The sequence below is a fragment of the Trachypithecus francoisi genome, unplaced genomic scaffold (assembly GCF_009764315.1).
Source record: "Trachypithecus francoisi isolate TF-2019V2 unplaced genomic scaffold, Tfra_2.0 Lachesis_group12, whole genome shotgun sequence".
NCBI classification, from domain to species: Eukaryota; Metazoa; Chordata; class Mammalia; order Primates; family Cercopithecidae; genus Trachypithecus; species Trachypithecus francoisi.
Window position 1 is genome coordinate 92,152,306 of NW_022681457.1, and position 21,031 is coordinate 92,173,336.

Below are 21,031 nucleotides of genomic sequence, written 5' to 3' on the forward strand. Positions count from 1 at the left end.
TTTCTCAGGGATGTTCCTTGCTGAGAAAAAGAATTCAGCGATATTTCTCCTATTTGCTTATGAAAGAGGAGGAATATAACTCTGTTCCTTCCGGCTCACCGGCGGCCAGTTCAAAGTTACCTCTCTTGTTCTCTGAACATCGCTGTTACCCTGTTCTTTTTTTAAGATGTCCAGATTTCATATTGTTCAAACACACATGCTCTACAAACAATTTGTCCAGCTGATACAATCACAGGGTCCTGAGGCGACATTCATCCTCCTCAGTTTACAAAGAAGATGACAGGATTAAGAGATTAAAATAAAGACAGGCATAGGAGATCACAAGGGTATTCACTGGGGAAGTGATAAGTGTCCATGAAATCTTCACAATTTATGTTCAGAGATTACAGTAAAGACAGGTGTAAGAAATTATTAAAGTATTAATTTGGGGAACTAATAAATGTCCATGAAATCTTCACAATTTATGTTCTTGTGCCACGGCTTCAATCGGTCCCTCTATTCAGGGTCCCTGACTTCCCGCAACAAAGGGGGACAGATGGCTTAAGCCCATAAGTTCGAGACCAGCCTGTGGCAGAACCCTGTCTCTTACAAAACATTAACCAGGTGTGGTGGTGCGTGTCTGTAGTCCTTGCTACTTGGGAGACTTGAGGTGGAAGTATCACTTGGGCCTGGGAGGTCAAGGCTGCAGTAAGCTGTGATTATGCCACTGCACTTCAACCTGGATGACAGAGTGAGACTCTATCTCAAAAAAGAAAACAAAAAGATTCATTCTAAGTGCATAATAGATCAATGGATTTTAATTTCACAGTATGGTAAGTTCATTGTTATGATTATGGATTCCACATTTCAACTAATGTTGAAAAAACTACTATGTTTTGGCCGGGCGCTATGGCTCATGTCTGTAATCCCAGCACTTTGGGAGGCCGAGACGGGCGGATCACGAGGTCAGGAGATCGAGACCATCCTGGCTAACACGGTGAAACCCCGTCTCTACTAAAAACTACAAAAAACTAGCCGGGCGAGGTGGCGGTGCCTGTAGTCCCAGCTATTCGAGAGGCTGAGGCAGGAGAATGGCGTAAACCCGGGAGGCGGAGCTTGCAGTGAGCTGAGATCCGGCCACAGCACTCCAGCCTGGGTGACAGAGCGAGACTCCGTCTCAAAAAAAAAAAAAAAAATTAGCCAGGCATGGTGGCGCGCGCCTGTAATCCCAGCTACTCGGGAGGCTCAGGCAGGGGAATTGCTTGAACTAGGGAGGTGGGGGTTGCAGTGAGCCAAGATTGCGCCACTGGACTCCAGCATGGGGGACAGAGAAGACTCTATCTCAAAAAAAAAAAAAACTACCATGTTTTGAGTTTTGGTATAATATAAAAAAAGACTATCCATAATTTTTTTTAAAGGCTAGTTAAGTAAAGCAGTGGGAGTGGAGAAGGAACAAAGAAATCTATAACTGGTTATGATAAATTAATTGTAAACATCACTGCACTTCGACCAGCCTATCCACAATTATTTGAAGAAGCTATTACAATGCTCCTCTATTTTCCTTCTGCATATTTGTGAGGTTGGATTTTATTTATGCACTCCAACTAAATGAATATATTGAAAGACATTTAAAATATTTGAAAAAATGCAAAACAGTGCCAGTCTTCGCTAATTTTTTTATTAATAACTTTTATTTTTTTTTAGAGATGGGGCCTTACTCTGTTGCCCACACTGGAGTGCAGCTCACTGCATTCTTAGCTCACTGCAGCCCAAGCTCCTCGGGTCAGGCAGCCCCCCCCCATCTCCGCCTTCCAAGTAGCTGGGACTACAGGCATGCACTACCACACCTGAGGGTTTTTTAAAAACTTTTTAAGAGATGGAGTCACACTATGTTGTGCAGGCTAGTCTTGAATGCCTGACCTCAATCTGTCCTCCTGCCTTAGCCTCTTCAGTTGCTGGGGTTACAGGCATGAGCCACCATGACCAGCTAATTTTTTTTAACAATATAGTTACTCTTCATAAAAATACGCAAGGCCAGGATGGTGGTAAGCACTTGAGCCCAGGAGTACTAGGATATATTGTACTATGGTTGTGCCTATAACTAGCCAATGCACTCCAGCCTGGGCAACATAGGGAAACTCCATCTTTTTTTTTTTTTTTTGAGATGGAGTCTCGCTCTCTTGCCCAGACTGGAGTGCAGTGGCATGATCTTGGCTTACTGCAACCTCTACCTCCCAGGTTCAAGCAACTTTTCTGCCTCAGCCTTCCAAGTAGCTGGGACTATAGGCACACGCTACCATGCCGGGCTAATTTTTGTATTTGTAGTAGAGACAAGAGTTTCACCATGTTGGCCAGGATGGTCTCGAATTCCTGACCTGAAGTGATCCATCCACCTCAGCCTCCCAAAGTACTGGGATTACAGGCATAAGCCAATGCGCCTGGCCAGCAAACTCCATTTTTAAGATAAATAAATAAAAGCAAAAAAATAAAAATACTCAAATTATGTTCAATAAAATGGGATTATTATCATTATTATTATTATTTAGATGGAGTCTCACTCTGTCACCCAGGCTGGAGAGCAGTAGTGCGATCTCAACTCTGCAACCTTTGCCACCTGGGTTCAAGTGATTCTCATGCTTCAAGTAGCTGGGATTACAGTGTTGTGCCACCATCCCCGGCTAATTTTTTGTATTTTTAGTAGAGATAGGGTTTCACCATGTTGGCCAGGCTGTTCTCTAACTCCTAATTTCAGGTGAACCACCCACCTCGGCCTCCCAAAGTGCTGAGATTACAGTCGTGAGCCACCACACCCAGCCTATTGTTATTTTTAAATGAATTAATACGTATTTTAAAATATTTTCACTTAAAATTTGCAGTGTGGTTAATGACAGATATAACCCATATTAACAAAAGCTCTTTGGGGTCTTCAATAATTTTTAAGAGAATAAAGAATTCTGGGCTGGGTTTGGTGGCTAACGCCTGTAATCCCAGCATTTGGGAGGCTGAGGTGGGCGGATCACAAGGTCAAGAGATCGAGACCATCCTGACCAACATGGTGAAACCCCGTCTCTACTAAAAATACAAAAATTAGCTGGGTGTGGTGGTGCACGCTTGTAGTCCCAGCTATTTGGGAGGCTAAGGCAGGAGAATCACTTGAACCTGGGAGGTGGAACTTGCAGCGAGACTCTGTCTCAAAAAAAAAAAAAATAGAATTCTGGAGACTCCAGAATTTGAGAACCACTGCCCTATAGCATTGTGTCACTGTGTTTTAAATTGATTTTTTTTAATTGAAATATAATTTAGTCTGGGTACAGTGGCTCAGGCCTGTAATCCCAGCACTTTGGGAAGCCAAGGTGGGTAGTTCACTTGAGATTAGGAGTTCGAGACCTGCCTGGCCAACATGGCAAAATCCCGTTTATACTTAAAAAATACAAAAAATTAGCCAGGCATAGTGGTGGATTCCTGTAATCCCAGATACTCAGGAGGTTGAGGTGGGAGAATCACTTGAACCTGGGAGGTAGAGGTTGCAGTGAGCCAAGATCACTCCACTGCACTCCAGCCTGGGCTACAGAGCGAGACTCTGTCCCCCCCAAAAATATAATATATATACCTGAGTAAGACGCTCAGACCTCACGGTGTAAAGTCCAGTGAGTTTTTATAAATAGATACATACGCCGGGCGCGGTGGCTCAAGCCTGTAATCCTAGCACTTTGGGAGGCCGAGACGGGCAGATCACGAGGTCAGGAGATCGAGACCATCCTGGCTAACACGGTGAAACCTCGTCTCTACTAAAAAAATACAAAAAACTAGCCGGGCGTGGCGGCGGGCGCCTGTAGTCCCAGCTACTTGGGAGGCTGAGGCGGGTAAACCCGGGAGGCGGAGCTTGCAGTGAGCTGAGATCTGGCCACTGCACTCCAGCCTGGGCGACAGAGTGAGACTCCGTCTCAAAAAAAAAAAAAAAATAGATACATACATGTTGTAACCAACACTCCATCCAATCTATAGAACGTGTCCATCACCAGAGAAAGTTCCCTTTTGCTGTTTTCCAGTCAATCCTCCACTCCCTTTTCTTGAGAAAAACTCTTGTGTTTTCTATCACCGTAGCTTAATTTTGCCCATTTTAGTTTTCATATAGATGGAATCACACAGTTTAGATTCTTTTTTTTTTTTTTTTTGAGGTGGAGTCTTGCTCTGTCACCCATGCTGGAGTGCAGTGGCGCAATCTCGGCTCACTGCAACCTCCGCCTCCCGGGTTCAAGCAGTTCTCCTTCCTCAGCTTCCTCAGTAGCTGGGACTACAGGTTTGCGCCACCACGCCCAGCTATTTTTTTTTTTTTTGTATTATTAGTAAAGATTAGGTTTTACCATGTGTTGGCTAGGCTAGTCTCGAACCCCTGACCTCGTGATGCACCCGCCTCCGCCTCCCCAAGTGTTGGGATTACAGGCGTGAGCTACCGCCCCCGGCCAGATTCTTTTATGTCTGGCTTCTTCACTCATGTCAAAGGTTAATACAACTGGACATTACTCAGAGCAGTGAAAACAGGTTTTATTTAATAACTACTGAGGGAAAAGAGCTGAGCTCCATTCTGATTTGTGTGGGGATGACTAGGCATTTTAAAGGGAGAGGAGAGAGGGGGGCTTAATAGAGTCAGAGCAGGGAAAGTACAAAGAGTTAATCAATGTAAATGTGATTAGTCTAGCTGTGTCTGATAGCTGACAGTTATGGAAATTAGGATTCTTTCCTCCCACAGAGGCTGGGAGACAAAGGCCCCATCCTTCCCGCTGATTACATTTCAAAGGAATGGCCCTTGGGTTTTTGAGAAAGACATTTATAAATAGTTAAGAGATACATATTCACATTTGTAAGCCCTTTTTAGTACCTGCTCTAAGAAAGGAAATTTAGGGGCCTACATAAGGTGTTTGCTAGAACAAACATATTCTCCCGGCCATGATGCTCTTTCTCAGGCAGGCATTTTAATGATGCACGGAGGGTTAGGCTCATCCTAGGGACCTGACCCTCTCCTTCCCCCACTTTTTTTTTTTTTTTTCGTTTTTTGAGTTTTGCTGTTGTCGCCCAGGCTGGAATGCAGTGGCGCGATCTTGGCTCACTGCAACCTCTGCCTCCCGGGTTCAAGCGATTCTCCTGCCTCAGCCTCCTGAGTAGATGGGTTTACAGGTGCGCGCCACCAAGCCCAGCTAATTTTTTGTGTTTTTAGTAGAGATGAGGTTTCATCATGTTGGCCAGGATGGTCTCTATATCCTGACCTTGTGATCCACTCGCCTCGGCCTCCCAAAGTGCTGGGATTACAGGCATGAGCCACTGCGCCTGGCCTCAAGTTTTTTCTTTTAAGTGTAACCGCCCAATGGATTCACTTTGCCCGCTGCCCAGACAGAGCCGATTCATCAAGATGGGAGAATTGCAATGGAGAAAGAGTAATTTATGCAGAGCTGGTTGTGCATGAGACCAGAGTTTTATTACTCAAATCAGTCTCCCCGGCCGGGCGCGGTGGCTCAAGCCTGTAATCCCAGCACTTTGGGAGGCCGAGGCGGGCGGATCACGAGGTCAGGAGATCGAGACCATCCTGGCTAACACGGTGAAACCCCGTCTCTACTAAAAATACAAAAACTAGCCGGGCGAGGTGGCGGGCGCCTGTAGTCCCAGCTACTCGGGAGGCTGAGGCAGGAGAATGGCGTAAACCCGGGAGGCGGAGCTTGCAGTGAGCTGAGATCTGGCCACTGCACTCCAGTCCGGGCAACAGAGCGAGACTCCGCCTCAAAAAAAAAAAAAAAAAATCAGTCTCCCCGAGCATTCGGGGATCAGTTTTTAAAGACAATTTGACGGGTAGGGGCTTGAGAAGTGGATGCTACTGACTGGTCAGGTTGGAGATGGAATCACAGGGGATTGAAGTGAATTTTTCTTGCTGTCTTCTCTTCCTATGTGGGATGGCAAAACTGGTTGAGCCAGCTTTCCAGTTTGGGTGGTGTCAGCTGATCCATGGAGGGCAGGGTCTGCAAAATATCTCAAGTATTGATCTTAGGTTTTGCAATAATGATGTTATCCACAGGAGCAATTTGGGGAGGTTCAGACTCTTGGAACTATAGGCTACATGACCCTTAAACTCTAATTTCTAATCTTGTAGCTAATTCGTTAGTCCATGAAAGGCATTCTGGTTGGTCCCCAGGCAAGAAGAGGGTCTTTTTGGGAAAGGGCTGTTATTAATCTTGTTTCAGAGTCTAAACATGAACTGAATTCCTTCCCAAAGTTAGTTCAGCCCACCAGAAATGAACAAGGACAGCTTAAAGGTTAGAAGCAAGATGGAGTCAGTTAGGTCTGATTTCTTTCACTGTCATAATTTCCTAAGTTATAATTTTGTAAAGGCAGTTGTAAGTGAAGGAATCATATTAATGATCTCCAAGAATTCCTTCTAGCCATAATATTCTATGATCCTAAGTGGGAAGAATTGATGAAAGCCATGATGTGGGGCTAGGCGCAGTGGCTGACACCTGTGATCCCAGCACTTTGGGAGGCTGAGGTGGGTGGATCACCTGAAGTCAAGAGTTCAAGAGCAGCCTGGCCAACGTGGTGAAACCCCACCTCTACTAAAAATACAAAAATTAGCCAGATGTGGTGGCATGCGCCTGTAATACCAGCTACTCAGGAGGCTGAGGCAGGAGAATCATTTGAACCCTGAAGGCAGAGGCTGCAGTGAGCCAAGATCGCGCCACTGCACTCCAGCCTGGGTGACAGAGTGAAACTCCATCTAAAAAAAAAAAAAGATATGGCTTAAGAATAGACTCTAAAAATGTTGAGAGGAGAGATCCAATGGGCGTGTACTATAGTACCATTTGTTACTTTCTGGTTTTCCTGTGGGAATATCCGGGAAAAGCTCATATACTGTGGAATTTATTTTCTAAATTGATTTTATCTAGCATGAGGTTCACTGTAAAATAAAAGGTGAGACAGAAACCTGGAATTTTATTTTATGTATTTATTTAATTTGAGATGGAATCTTGCTCTGTTCCCCAGGCTGGAGTGCAGTGGCACGATCTCAGCTCTCTGTCTCAAAAAAAAAAAAAAGATTCCAACAAAGCAAAGCAATTAGCTTTGTTGAGTAAATAGATAGCAAAAGGTGTGGATGGACTGGCCTACGTTTTCTTGCTCTTTAAAGATGATATTCCTAATAATAACGGACTAGAGTTATTTTGTGTGTGTGATTTGAGAGTGAAGTTTAGTGTCTTATAAGTGTCTTTCCCTCTCTCCCTCAGATTTGGATCATACAGCGGATGTCCAGTGAGTATACTGGGAGTTCATCCTTTGAAACCATGTCAGTAGGAAGACTGAATGTTTTAATCTTGGTATCCCTATCTTTCATTTTTCTCCTCTCATTTTGGTTCCTACACAATATGAAAATCATGGTTTAAAAGCACCCAGTGTTGCAGGGTTCAGTGGCTCAGTGAGCCAGGATCACACCATTGCACTCCAGCCTGGGTGACAGAGAGAGACCCCATCTCAAAAAATAAAAATAAGACTGGGCACAGTTGGTCACGCCTATAATCCCAGCACTTTGGGAGGCTGAGGCGAACGGATCATGAGGTCAGGAGTTCGAGACCAGACTGACCAACGTGGTAAAACCCCATCTCTACTAAAAATACAAAAATTAGCCAGGCGTGGTGGTGTGCGCCTGTAATCCCAGCTACTTGTGAGGCTGAGGCAGGAGAATCGCTTGAACCCAGGAGGCGGAGGTTGCAGTGACCCGAGATCGTGCCACTGCACTCCAGCTTGGGTGACAGAGTGAGACTCAGTCTAAAAAACATAAATAAATAATAAAAATAAAAGCACCCAGTTGCAGTGCCATTAAATTGATTGAGGCCTTAAAATTTGTATTTATCATACTGAATTTATTTTGACTTTGCTTGCTATCAAGTTTTCTTTCTCACGGTGGATTATATTACACCGAGCATGAATATGCTTCTTTAGGTTACACGCATGGGGAGATACTCTGGAGGAAGCATTCGAGCAATGTGCAATGGCCATGTTTGGTTACATGACAGATACTGGGACAGTGGAGCCCCTCCAAACAGTAGAAGTAGAAACCCAAGGTAAATGATTTATTCACAAGGAAGACATTGTTATACAGTATTGTATACAATTGTGCAGTATTCTGTGTAATCTGAGTATATTTTCACAAAAAGAACCAGAAAATTAATGATGAGTCTTTTCTTTCTCTTTAAACTGACCTAGACATTTATTGCACTTTTAAATTCAAGTATGTTTTTAGAGACCAGAATTATTAAACATACTATTATGGCTGTTTTGATCCTGTGTAGGAGATGACTTACAGTCTCTTCTGTTTCACTTTTTGGATGAATGGCTTTATAAGTTCAGTGCTGATGAATTCTTCATACCCCGGGTAAGCAAAGGTTTTTCTTTTTTACTGAGGAAATGGATTCTTAGTTCATATTTTAAAATAGAACAGATGATTTAAAATAGGACATGTGAAACAAAACCAATCCATACAAATAAGACGATACTGATTTGCAGAAATCATAGTGACCACGGGTACTTCCTGGTTAACCTGCATTTGCCTATGTGTGAACATTTCGTATTCAGATCTCATGTATTTGTCACTAATCAGTATTGTGTGATAAAAAGGCACCTATAGTTTTCATCCACGTTCTTTTCTGTTTTTGTTTTTGATAGAGACAGGGTGTTGCTATGTTGCTGAGGCTGGTCTTGAACTCCTAGCCTCCGGCAATCCTCCTGTCTCAATTTTGCAAAGTGCTGGGACTACAGGTGTGAGCGTTGCACACAGCCTCATCCACACTTTTTATATGTCCCAAGTTTGAGCTATATTTATGTCCATCTATTGTTCCTTTTGTTCCATTTGAAATGTAGTAGCCCTGTCACATTGGCCTAAGTTAAACAATTGCAGCTTTTAGTTTTCCTTAATATGAAAAAAGGAAAAGCCAAATGGAGATTGCTTGCTGCTGTCATCCTTTAGAAGGGAACACATCTGCAATGTCATTGTTATTTAACAGAAATGGCACTCTCTGCTTTTATAATTCCTCCATTCTCTGGTTTACCAGCTTCACTGCTTATACTCACTCTATCAACTGAGTCACTCACCCTACAGAGTTCAAGTGCCTACCAGTATTTTATTAGGCTCAGAGTGATTGAAATCCTATGTCCTCCTCCACCATATATCTATTTTCCTCCAGCATTAAACAACAGCTTTTATTGAAGTGGCAGTGTACAGCAGCAGTGGAGGTACTGCCTCTTGCAGAGCAGGGCTACCCTATAGGCAGTGTGTCCAGAGTAGTCCTCTACCATATATCTTGCAGAGAAATTCTTTTGACTCATATTTTTAGATCTTACATTCTTCTAGAATGCCTCCCTTGAATATGTAAGAAAAAACTTATTTCCTTGAAATATATTTAATACTCAGCTTGGGCAACATGGCGAAACTCCCTCTCTGAAAACAAACAAACAAACAAACAATAATAATCTGGGTGCGGTGGCACATGCTTGTGGTCCCATCTACTCCAGAAGCTGAGGTGGGAGGATTGCTTGAACTTGGAAGGTGAAGGTTGCAGTGAGCCAAGATCATGCCACGGCACTCCAGCCTGGGCAACAGAGCGAAACCTTGTCTCAAAAAAAACAAAAACAAAAAAACCCATATACATATATATCTCATTTGTTGTCCTATTTAAGCTAATATTTTAATTTTCTTTGCTTCACAGAAGTTGTATGCTATTGTTTTCTAGAAAAGGTTGTAAAGGCCAGGTGTGGTGGCTCACGCCTGTAATCCCAGCACTTTGGGAAGCCGAGGTGGGTGGATCACTTGAGGTCAGGAGTTCAAGACCAGTCTGACCAATAAGGTGAAACCTCGTCTCTACTAAAAATACAAAAAAAATGTATTGGCCGGGCGTGGTGGCAGGCACCTGTAGTCCCAGCTACTTGGTGGGCTGAGACAGGAGAATTGCTTGAACCTGGGAGGCGGATGTTGCAGTGAGCCGAGATCACGCCACTGCACTCCAGCCTGGGCGACAGAGTAAGACTCCGTCTCAGAAAAAAAAAAAAAAGGTTGTACAGGTTTTTAGTAGATGGTCCAAAAAAACAAAACAAAACAAAAAGATTTTTAGTAGATGGTCTATTACGAGCTTTTTTAATTAAAATTTTTTTTCCTCTCTAGGAAGTGAAAGTACTTAGTATTGATCAAAGAAATTTCAAATTACGATCAATTGGGTAAGTTTTGAAAGTCTTTTAAGTTAAAGTTATATTCTTCATTGAATTCAATGGGCAAGGAAACAGAGGGCCACTTGCAGATTGAGTTTTGTGGGATGCCTAAGGGCTTGGAAGACCAGAAACTTATCAAAATAAAGTTGATTTTAATTGTTAAATCTGATTCCCAATTTGTTGATTTTTAGGGAGAGAATACAAATAATTGCTAAATGGCACAGCATGAAGCCCAGCTTAGTGGATGGGAAAAACACTGACACATTTTTTTCTCATACATCTCACTTCTAGACCTGTTTAAATCAGTTCCTTCTATTAACAAGTCGTACTTTTCTTTTCCTTCTAGAGTTTGCAAACACTTAGTTAGGTCACTTTGACTGGACTTGTCTCTCAGGTTTCTTTAGTCACTTAATTATATTTTTTAGGTTTAAAAATTTTTTTTTTTTTTTTAGATAGGGTCTTGTTCTGTCACCCAGGCTGGAGTACAGTGGTGCGGTCACGGCTCACTGCAGCTTCAGCCTCCTGGGCTCAAGGGATCCTCCCACCTCAGCCTCCTGAATAGCTGGGACCACCAAGTGCACCACTACGCCTGGCTGACTCTTGTTTTCTGAAGAGATGGGGTCTCCCCATGTTGCCCAAGCTGGTCTCAAACTCCTGGGCTCAGGCAGTCCTCTGGCCTCAGCCTCCCAAAGTGCTGAGATAACAGGCATGAGCCACTGTTTCTGGCCCTCCTAGGTTATTTTTACATACAACTTTTTAATTTTATTTTCATTTATTTGTTTTTTTTTTTTTTGAGACAGAGTCTCGCTCTGTTGCTCAGGCTAGAGTGCAGTGGCGTGATCTCAGCTCACTGCAACCTCCACCTCCTGGGTTCAAGTGATTCTTCTGCCTCAGTTTCCCGAGTAGCTGAGATTATAGGCGCCTGCCACCACGCCCAGCTAATTTTTTGTATTTTTAGTATAGACGGTGTTTCACCATGTTGGCCAGACTGGTCTCAAACTCCTGACCTCAGGTGATCTGCCCACCTCGGCCCTCCCAAAGTGCTGAGATTACAGGCCTGAGCCACTGCGCCCGGCCTCATTTATTTTTTTAGAAATGGGTTCTCATTCACTATGTTGCCCAGGCATCCTCCAACTCCTGGGCTCAAGTGATCCTCCTGTCTTGGCTTCCTGAGTAGCTGGGACAACAGGTGCACATCACCACACCTGGCTCAATTTAATTTAATTTAATTTATTGATTTATTTGAGACAGGGTCTTGCCCTGGCCCCCAGGCTGGAGTGCAGTAGTGTAATCATGGCTCACTGCAGCTTTGAACTCCTGGGCTCAAGTGATCTCCTTCCTTAGCCTCCTAAGTAGCTGGAATTACAGGTGCGCACTACCATGCCCCGCTAATTTGTTGTTGTTGTTGAGACAGAGTCTTGCTCTGTTGCCCAGGCTGGAGTGCAGTGCTGCAATCTTGGCTTGCTGCAACGTCTGCCTCCAGAGTTCAGGCGATTCTCCTGCCTCACCCTCCTGAGTAGCTGGGATTACAGGCACCTGCCACCATGCCTGGCTAATCTCACCTAATTTTTTATTTTTTATAGAGATGGGGTCTTGCTGTGTTGCTAGACTGGTCTCTAACTCCTGTGGCCCCATTTTATATTGAATTTCATTCACTTCTTTTTTGTAAAGTGAGATCTTTTATTATCTTCACCTCTGTGTTGTTGTTGTTGTTGTTGTTGTTGTTTAATGAGTAAAGAAACAGACTTGCTGGGTGCAGTGGCTCACGCCTGTAATCCCAGCACTTTGGGAGGCCAAGGTGGACGGATCACGAGGTCAAGAGATTGAGGCCATTCTGGTCAACATGGTGGAACCCCATCCCTACTAAAAATACAAAAATTAGCCAGGCGTGGTGGTGGGCACCTGTTATCCGAACTACTCAAGAGGCAGGATAATCGCTTGAACCCAGGAGGTAGAGGCTGCAGTGAGCCAAGATCGCGCCTCTGCACTTCAGCCTGGCAACAGAGCGAGACTCCGGCTCAAAAAAAAAAAAAAAAAAGAAACAGGCTTGTCCAAAAGTACTAGCTAATATGTATTTGAACAGAATTTTAAAACTTTGCTCTTTCTACTATACCACGTTGTGATCTTCAGTCACATTAGTATCAAAGGCAGAGAGGAGACTGATCCCAAGTTCTAGATTACTTTTCTAGGGCCTTCTATATACAGATCATGGATACTTTTAGAAAAGTTGTAAAATGCAAACCAAGTTCGGACCGTATTATAGAGTTTCTAGTATTTTGCCTTTGGTAATCAGACTTGCTTTCTGCAATGGGAGGTATTATTTAATTAGTTTTTTTTTTTCTTTTTTGTTTCGTTTTTGCTGTTTTTGTTTTGAGAGAGGGTTTTGCTTTGTCTCTCAGCCTGGAGTGCAGTGGCATGATCATGGCTCACTGCAGCCGTGACCTTTTGGGCTCAAGCAGCCCTCCTACCTCAACCTCCCACGTAGCTAGGACTACAGACATATGCCACCATGCCTGGCTAATTTTTTTTTTTTTTTTTTTTTTACATTTTTTGTAGAGACAGGGTATCACTACATTGCCCAGGCTGGTTTCTAACTCCTGAGCTCAAGTTATCTTCCTGCCTCAGTCTCCCAAAGTACAGCTGTGAGCCACTGCACCCAGCCTACTTAACTAGTTTCATAACTCTGAGGATAGTAAAAATTTTGAATATGGTACTACTCTGTTTTGAAACAATATTTATTAAACAATGTTTATTGAGATTCCACCATAGGTACACTATATTGGGGCACATTTATTTTGAGATCAACTATCAACCTTTTTTAAAGTTTTTAAAATTAATTTTTTTGTTGTTTTTTAGACAGTCTCACTCTGTTGCCCAGGCTGGGAGTGCAATGGCATGATCTTGGTTCACTGCAATGTCCGCCTCCCAGATTGAAACCATTCTTGTGCCTCAGCCTCCCGAGTAGGTGGGACCACAGGCGCATACCACCATGCCTGCCTATTTTTAGTAGAGACGAGGTCTCACCATGTTGGCCAGGCTGGTCTTGAACTCCTGGATTCACCTACCTCTGCCTCTCAAAGTGCTGGGATTACAGGTGGGAGCCACTATGCCTGGCCATATAATTAAATTTTTTTTTTTTTTTTTGAGACAGAGTCTCGCTCTGTCGCCCAGGCTGGAGTGCAGTGGCGTGATCTCAGCTCACTGCAATCTCCGCCTCCTGGGTTCAAGCGATTCTCCTGCCTCAGCCTCCTGAGTAGTTCAGATTACAGGTGCCCACCACCACGCCTGGCTAATTTTTGTATTTTTAGTAGAGATGGAGTTTCACCATGTTGGCCAGGCTGGTCTTGAACTCCTGACCTCAGGTGATCTTCCCGCCTTAGCCACCTAAAGTGCTAGGATTACAGGTATGAGCCACTGTGTATGACCTTTTTCGTTTTGCTCTGTCGCCTAGGCTGGAGTGCAGTGGTACGATCTCGGCTCACTGCAACCTCTGCCTCCTGGGTTGAAGCGATTCTCCTGCCTCAGCCTCCCAAGTAGCTGGGATTACAGACATGCGCCACCACACCTGGCTAATTTTGTATTTTTAGTAGAGACAAGGTTTCTCCATGTTGGTCAGGCCGGTCTCGATCTCCTGACCTCAGGTGATCCGCCCACCTCAGTCTCCCAAAGTGCTGGGATTACAGGTGTGAGCCAACATGCCCAGCCTGTAATTAAAAATTTCTTTTGAGGCAGAGTCTTGGCCTGACACCCAGCCTAGAGTGCAGTGGTGCAGTCACAGCTCACTGCAGCCTTGACTTCTGGGCTCAAGCAGTCTTCCTGCCTCCTCCTCTTGAGTGGCTGGGACTGCAGGCATGTGCCACCACATCCAACCAATTTTTTTTATTTTTTAATTTTATGTACAGATGAGGTCTCCTTATGTTGCTCAGGCTCTTCTCAAACTCCTGGGCTCAAGCGATCCTCCCTTTGGCCTCCCAAAGTGCCAGGATTATAGGTGTGAGCCACCGCGCCTGGCCTTAACTATCAACCTTGAGAGCAAATGATGACCACTGTACACACGTCCATCAACAGCTGTATCTTCTGACAAATCAAAGTGAAACTTAACAACTCCCTGACCCCACCTGTCTCTTTTGGCTTTCTAGCATGTTAACCACATTTACAAGGCTTATTTTAAAATATATAAAGAGAGAACAAATCTTAATCATGTTTTAATTTGTATTCTCAAGGTGGGGAGAAGAATTTTCATTGTCCAAGCACCCTCAGGTATGTTTTAAAACTCAGCCATTAAGAACATGAATAATTTCCTTACCGTAAAGTTCATATATGTGACAGTCAACTTCAGTTAGTTCTAGCTGGTGTAAAGTCATAAGTTTTTCTCAAAGTTCTCTGACCTGTCTGGATATATTTTGTTAAAATACTGTGATTATATACACCTGATTTAGTGGATGAGGAGTCAGCATTGGGTTTTAGGGTCACATTTGTTCAGATTATTGTGGGATTTGAAATTCCCTTTGCCTTTTTGACCTTTGATTTCTTCTCCTATAATAAAGATGTTGGACTAGATGTTCTCTATTGTACCTTCTACTTTCTGTGTGTCTCTAGATTCTATATTTGCCGACCTGTATGGCCTCACTCTATGATAGGAAAATCTATTGGAACAGGAGTTGGCAGGTTTTTTTTTTCTGTAAAATGAACAGATAATGAATGTTTTAAGATTTGTGGGCCAAGAATGACAGAAGAGCAGCTACTCAGTGCCTCTGTTGTAGCACCAAAGCAACCATAGATAATACTTAAATGAATGAGTTCACTTGTATTCTAGTAAAACTTTTTTATGCCCATTGAAATTTGAATTTCTTATCATTTTCAAATGTAATAAAAAGTCATTGTTTTGATTCCCCCCCCCAACCATTTAAAAAGGTAAAAATCAGGCCAGGCACAGTGGCTCAGACCTGTAATCCCAGCACTTTGGGAGGCCAAGGCAGGCAGATCGCTTGTGGTCAGGAGTTTGAGACCAGCCTGGCCAATATAGTGAAACCTAGTCTCTACTAAAAATACGAAAATTAGCTGGGTGTGGTGGCACGCGCCTGTAATCCTAGCTGTATCAGGCTGAGGCAGGAGAATCACTTGAACCTGGGTGGTGGAGGTTGCAATGAGCTGAGATCATGCCACTGCACTCCAACCCGGGTGACAGAGCAAGACTGGTCTCAAAAAAATAAAATAAAAATAAATAAATAAAGATATAAAAATCACTCTTACTTTATGGGACTGTACAAAAAGAGGCGATTTGGCCTGTGGGCTATATATATTTTGCTGACCCCTGTGTTTACGCCAGATAGTCATAGGTCACTTAACTACTGGGATACATTCTGAGAAATGCATCTTTAGGCGATTACGTCATTGTGCAAACATCATAGAGAGTACTTACACAAACCTAGATGGTATAACCTATGCTGTATGGTATAGCCTATGACTCCTAGGCTACGAACCTGTACAACATGTTGCTATACTGAATACTATGGGCAGTTGTTACACATTGGTAAATATTTGTATGTTTATATTTCTAAATACCAAGAAAAGGTATAGTAAAAATACATTATTATAAGCTGGGCGTGGTAGCTCACGCCTGTAATCCCAACACTTTGGGAGGCTGAGGTGTGAATCACCTGAGGTAAGGAGTTGGAGACTAGCCTGGCCAACTTGGTGAAACCCTGTCTCTACTAAAAATACAAAAATTAGCTGGGTGTGGTGGCGGGTGCCTATAATCCCAGCTATGTGGGAGGCTGAGGCAGGAGAATCACTTGAACCTGGGAGGTGGAGGTTGCAGTGAGTGGAGATCGTGCGCTAGCACTCCAGCCTGGGCAACAAGAGTGAAATACTGTCTCAAAAAAAAGAAAAAGGTATTATAATCTTCTCAGACCACCATCATATGTACAGTTAATCATTAACCAAAATGTTGTTATGCAGCACAAAACTGTATTCTAAATTCATATTTGCCTTTGGAAGTATTCAGAATGAATCGTGAGCAAATTAATTTCATTTACTCCTGAGAGTTTTTGTTTATGTGAGACAGTGCCTTGCTATGTTGCCCAGGCTGATCTGAAACTCCTAGGCTCAAGCAACCCCCCCGCTTCAGTCTCCTGAGTAGCTGAGCTTATAGGTGCATACCACCAATTCCAGCTTGGTACTCCTAACAATTTTTTTGTTTGTTTTTTGAGACGGAGTCTCATGCTATTGCCCAAGCTGGAGTGCAGTGGTGTGATCTCAGCTCACTGCAACTTTTGCTTCCCAGGTTCAAGCAATTCTCCTGCCTCAGCTTCCCGAGTAGCTGGGATTACAGGCACATGCCACCATACCCAGATAATTTTTTGTATTTTTAGTAGAGATGGGGTTTCACCATGTTGGCCAGGCTGGTCTCGAACTCCTGACCTCAGGTGATTCACCTGCCTTAGCCTCCCAAAGGAGGCATGAGCCATCACACCCAGCCAACAGTTTTTATTATTTCTTTTTTCCGAGACAGTCTCACCTTGTCACCCAGGAGGGAGTGCAGTGACACAATCTCTGCTCACTGCAACCTCCCCTTCCTGGGTTCAAGGGCGTCTCGTGTCTCAGCCTCCTGAGTAGCTGGGATTGCAGGCGCATGCAACCATGCCCGGCTAATTTTTGTATTTTAGTAGAGATGGGATTTCACCACGTTGGCCAGGCTGGTTTCGAACTCCCGACCTCAGGTGATCCACCCACCTTGGCCACCCAAAGTGCTGGGATTATAGGCGTGAGCCACCGCACCCAGCTACTTCCTATTTTTTGAATGAATGAATGAATAATCAAATAACTTTTTTTTTTGAGATGGAGTCTCACTCTGTTGTCCAGGCTGGAGTGCAGTGGCGCAATCTCAGCTCACTGCAACCTCCGCCTCCCAGGTTCAAGTGATTCTCCTGTCTTAACCTCCTGAGTAGCTGGGATTACAGGTGCACGCCACCATGCCCGGCTAATTTTTGTATTTTTAGTAGAGGTGGGGTTTCACCATGTTGGTCAGGCTGGTCTCAAACGCCTGACTTCGGGTGATCCGCCTGCCTCGGCCTCCCAAAGTGCTGGGATTACAGGCATGAGCCACTGCGCCCAGTCAATCAAACAACTTTTCAAAGCAAAAAGGAATGTTTTACAAATAGCTTATTAAAACATCTGGTTCCTGGAATATTTCTTGGTTTAAAAATACCTTCCTGGTTTTAATACTGTCTTTACCTTCTCTCCATGAATCCATATTCCATCCATCCATCCATGAGTTTATGCATGCATTCAGCAAATGCTGAATCAAGTGCCTCTAGTGTTTCAGACATTTTTTTACTCACTCAAGGTAGAAATGTAACAGGATAAGTGAAGTCTCTGCCCTCACGGAGTTTAAAATGTAGTGGAAGAAGTGAGCCAGACAAACATGTAAACACATAATTTCAGATAGTGACCAGTGCCATCAGGATAAGATAAGAGTGGTTGGAGGAGGGGAGGGGGTCAGAAAATATATGTTTATTAACCCATTCTCACGCTGCTGATAAAGACATACCCGAGACTGAGTAATTTATAAAGGAAAGAGGCTTAATTGACACTCAGTTCAGCATGATTGGGGAGACCTCAGGAAACTTACAATCATGGCGGAAGGGGAAGCAAACACTTCCTTCTTCACATGGTGGCAGGAAGAGAAGTGAGTGCTGAGCGAAGGGGGAAGCCCCTTCGAAAACCATCAGATCTCCTGAAAACTCACGCACTATCGCTAGAACAGCATGGTGGAAACCGTCCCCGTGATTCAATGATCTCCACCTGCTCCCTCCCACAATGCGTGGGGATTATGGGCACTACAGTTCAAGACGAGATTCGGGTGAGGACACAGCCAAAATATATCAGTATGTTTGACAAAGTGATATTTGAGCAGAGGCAAGAGAGATAAGTGAGCATAAATATGGAAGAACTTTCCAGGTGAAGAAACAGGTGTAAAGGCCCTGAAATGAGATAAGTTGTGTTCACGGAACAGCAAGCTGGAGCTGAGAGTGAAGGTGTAATGTAGGAGATAAGGTTGTAGAGATAGGGCCACAGCCTCTTTGGTAAAATTTGGTAAGGCGGGTATAGGATCGAATACTCATGTATTAGAAGTTGGCCTTCTGATGGGAGCAGGGACAAGCCATTCATTGCAGCCGGGGAGGCTAAGGTGAGTACAGATACAGCATGATGGTAGATTTGGTGGTAGGAAGATGCATCAGTTCTTACTGAGTTGCTCTTACTTTCTCTAGGAAGCACAATTGATTGAGAGTGAGAATGAGGGAGGAATGATCACTAGAGGAGAAGGGAAAGAATTGTCTCAGAGAGTGAAAAAGGGAATTTATTGGTAATTGTAAGATTTTACTGCAAGTGCTGAATTCCTGTTTGAGATGTGTGGACATACACTCGGTGATAATAGTTAGCATGGTGTGTGCTGCCATAAGCAGGCAGTTGAACTTGAATTAGGTTGTGGTTTTGCCAGGTGATTGTGGCAGAGGAGAAAAAGCAGCGGCACTGCCACTTATATCCTTCTGTGAAATCTTCCTTTTTTTGTGTGGTGTACAGCTAGCAAATGTCATTTACGTATTGCCTGATACATTTTATGGTGCACAGAACTATTGTAGATTCCTTTTGGAGCTGGAAAGAACCTAAGAGAACATCTAATTCTGTGGTTTTAAACTGGGGCAGGGTTGGGCAGTGTCTTGTATCAGAGACGTGTGGAGAGCTTTTGACCTGGGAAAGTAGGGAAAGTATATCTTACTCTTCAGCTAGACTTGGAAAGAGAAGAGTCCCAAGAGGTGAATTGAGTGTTGGCAGCTGAGGAAAAGAGAATAGGTTGAGTTCCTAAGGCCTAGATCAGAGTGTAAGGAGGTGGTTTGGGTTTCAGAAGGAGCCCTGAGCCAAATAGTAGAAAAGCTTGTGTTCTTTGATTCAACTCATTTGTTTTTTTTTTTTTAATCATCCTCAAAAGCTTTTTACTTTTTTTTTTTTTCCAACTTTTATTTTTAGGTTCATGGGGTGCACATGCAAGTTTGTTACATGGGTACATTGCATGTTGTGGAGGTTTAGTGTACAGATAATTTTTCACCCAGGTAATCAGCGTAATACCTGATAGGCAGTTTTTCAATCAGCAGACCCGGTGTCTCGTTTCCCTTTTTGTGTTCATGTGTACTCAATGTTTGTGTCCCTCTTAAATATATGGAAACGTGGTATTGGTTTTTTGTTCCTGCATGAATTCACTTAGGATTATGGCCTCCAGCTCCATCCATGTTGTTGCAAAGGACATGATCTCATTCTTTTTTATGGCTGTGTAGTATTCCATGGTGTATATGTATCACATTTTCTTTATCCAGTCTACCATTGATGGGCATGTGGGTTGATTCTATGTCTTTGCTATTGTGAATAGTACTGCAGTGAACATACCTATGGATGTGTCTTTATGTAATTTAACCCATTTTATAAATGAAAAACTGATGTCCAGACAGGCCAAACAATTTCTATACCCAGGTGGAAACAAAGCCAGGATTAGAGGTCCATGTCCCAACTCCATTGTGCATGTGTTGCCTCTCATTTTTCTTGGATCCCTGTATACTATGCTAATTTCATAACAAATTGTTTCATGTGAGTTTTTCATTTTCAAAATACTAAAATTTTTACTTTCTGCCGATTGTTGCTAGAGTTAATAATTATGATTTCAATATCCTATTTTCCTATTTTTTTTTCTCTAACCCCAACTTTAGGGAACAGAAGTCAAAGCAATAACATATTCGGCAATGCAGGTCTATGATGAAGAGAAGCCAGAAGTTTTTGTGATCATTGACATTTAAGACACCAAAAAAGAAAAGACTCCTATGAATAACTGCTTTTTTTTTTTTCCTTTTTTTCCTTTTGAGAAGACACTATGAATTAAATTCTACAGCGTCTTTTGATACGTGGAAATTTGTAGAACAGAAATGTTTTAGTTAAAGTGTGACTTTCAGAAAGGGAAAATCAGGGTATAGCCTTGGTCTATGGTCCCCAAATAATCAGACTTAAAAAAAAAAAAAAAAAAAAAAAAAAAAATTCTTCAATCCCCAAGGGACAGTTATGGTCCTTTGATTCTCTGCTATGGCAGTAGGTGCCTCATGCCCTTCCAGTGCAATGCAAGCCCTCCAGCCTCACCCCAGCGAGGAGCACTGATGTCAGCAGCAGCCTGAGGCTGAATCCAGGTTGAAAAAAGAATAACTTGAAAAAATATATTTGCACACACAGAATTTTGTTTTTCTTCCAAGTTGGTTAAGACATATATTTTCTTTCTTTTTTCTTTTTTTGAGTTGGTCTCGCTCTGTAGCCCAGGCTGACGCGCAATGGCGTGATCTCAGCTCACTGCAAGCTCCGCCTCCTGAGTTCACGCCATTCTCCTGCCTCAGCCTTCCAGGTTGCTGGGACTGTAGGCGCCCGCCACCATGCCAAGCTAATTTTTGTATTTTTAGTAGAGACGGGGTTTCACCGTGTTAGCCAGGATGGTCTCGATCTCCTGACCTCATGATTCGCCCGCCTTGGCCTCCCAAAGTGCTGGGATTACAGGCATGAGCCACTGCACCCGGCTACAAGACATATATTTTCTATATGTACATCAAGGGAGGTTGTGTTTTAGGTTGCTATAGGACAGGTATCCTGTATTCCAGTTCATTTTTTTTTTTTTTTTTTTTTGAGACGGAGTCTCGCTCTGTCGCCCAGGCTGGAGTGCAGTGGCCGGATCTCAGCTCACTGCAAGCTCCACCTGGGTTTACGCCATTCTCCTGCCTCAGCCTCC

General features: G+C 43.4%; 1 protein-coding gene across 4 annotated transcripts in view; it reads left to right on the plus strand.

Annotated features, from left to right (window-relative positions):
• Positions 1–20,181, plus strand: part of ZBTB8OS (zinc finger and BTB domain containing 8 opposite strand) — a 34,416-nt gene extending 14,235 nt beyond the window's left edge. For 2 of the 4 annotated variants that reach the window (XM_033227278.1, XM_033227281.1), the window contains exons 2-7: positions 7,245–7,269; positions 7,957–8,078; positions 8,307–8,389; positions 10,172–10,224; positions 14,439–14,475; positions 19,977–20,152. In XM_033227278.1, coding sequence (XP_033083169.1) covers positions 7,245–7,269; positions 7,957–8,078; positions 8,307–8,389; positions 10,172–10,224; positions 14,439–14,475; positions 19,977–20,063 — 407 coding nt within the window. In that variant the 3' untranslated portion in view covers positions 20,064–20,152. Of the gene's footprint in view, positions 1–7,244; positions 7,270–7,956; positions 8,079–8,306; positions 8,390–10,171; positions 10,225–14,438; positions 14,476–19,976 lie in introns of all 4 variants that reach the window. The other 2 variants (XM_033227280.1, XM_033227279.1) reach the window with 2 other exon arrangements.
• Positions 20,182–21,031: the final 850 nt, after the last annotated feature.